Source organism: Cyprinodon variegatus, unplaced genomic scaffold, assembly GCF_000732505.1.
Source record: "Cyprinodon variegatus isolate N-32 unplaced genomic scaffold, C_variegatus-1.0 Scaffold1345, whole genome shotgun sequence".
Lineage (NCBI taxonomy): Eukaryota > Metazoa > Chordata > Actinopteri > Cyprinodontiformes > Cyprinodontidae > Cyprinodon > Cyprinodon variegatus.
This window is the reverse complement of record NW_015151798.1, coordinates 64419-65287: the sequence shown is the minus strand read 5'-3', so window position 1 is coordinate 65287 and position 869 is coordinate 64419. Positions and strand designations below refer to the sequence as shown.

The window sequence follows — 869 nt, the reverse complement described above, 5'->3', positions numbered from 1 at the left end:
ATTTTTATTCGAATTTAACAGTTTCGGAAAAACAACATCAATAATACACACGTAAAGATTAATGCGAGGAGTTATTCCTATAATTTTACGTTTAATAAAGTAGCCAGCGGTAGCGACCTCGCTGCGACCTCGCTGGTTTCTGATCGGTCTCCAATAAGCCGGAGGAAGGCGGCGTGGCGACGGCAAAGCAGAACCGACGTAAATGCCTGCTGTCAAGTTTCTCTGAGTCCTGATTGGTTGAAGAACCCTGACTGACGGACCGCTCTAATTGGAACCAGAACCAAAGGAAGCTCCGTTTTACTCGCGCCCAGCCTTCAGCTTCTCCTCCACTGTGTGGTCCCCTTTGGATCCTCCCATGCAGGGGGGGCTCTTGCCCAGAGTGGGGTCCATGCCCCACTGTTCAGGAGTCTTTGCCTGGATGGCCAAGGCATGAACGCAGCTGCTCAGTTCCTCCTTCAGCGCCTCATTGACCAGACGGTGGCGCTGGATCAGCGGCAGACCCGCAAACTGGGAGCTGACCACAAGGACCCGGAAATGGGACTCGGATCCGGGGGGGACGGCGTGCATGTGGCTTTCATTGTGGACCTCTAAGAAGTCGGGTTTGAACCTCTCAGTAAGTTTGGTTCTGATTGTTGTTTCAACGGGCCGGTTAGAGTCTGGGTCCATGTGGGTCCTGAAGTGAGCCAGAGGACGGGATGCAGAAAGGCGGGCGCTGAGGAGCCGAGTGGAGCGGGAGACGGAGGGAAGCATCAGCCACTGTGGAGGAGAGGAGAACCGTAAAACTCTGCTGCAGAAACCAAACAGGATGTGCAGCTAAATTGTGTTTCAGGATCCTTTTAATTAAGTGTGTCTGATTATTTCTCTGTTCT

At 52.6% G+C, this 869-nt stretch overlaps 1 protein-coding gene across 2 annotated transcripts in view; it reads right to left on the bottom strand.

The window, feature by feature from the left end:
• Nucleotides 1-71: 71 nt before the first annotated feature.
• Nucleotides 72-869, bottom strand: part of bola1 (bolA family member 1) — a 6001-nt gene continuing 5203 nt past the window's right edge. The window contains exon 2 of one of the 2 annotated variants that reach the window (XM_015402402.1): nt 72-756. In XM_015402402.1, the coding sequence (XP_015257888.1) occupies nt 298-750 (453 nt within the window). In that variant the 5' untranslated portion in view covers nt 751-756 and the 3' untranslated portion in view covers nt 72-297. The remainder of the gene's footprint in view (nt 757-869) is intronic. The other variant, XM_015402403.1, reaches the window with a different exon arrangement.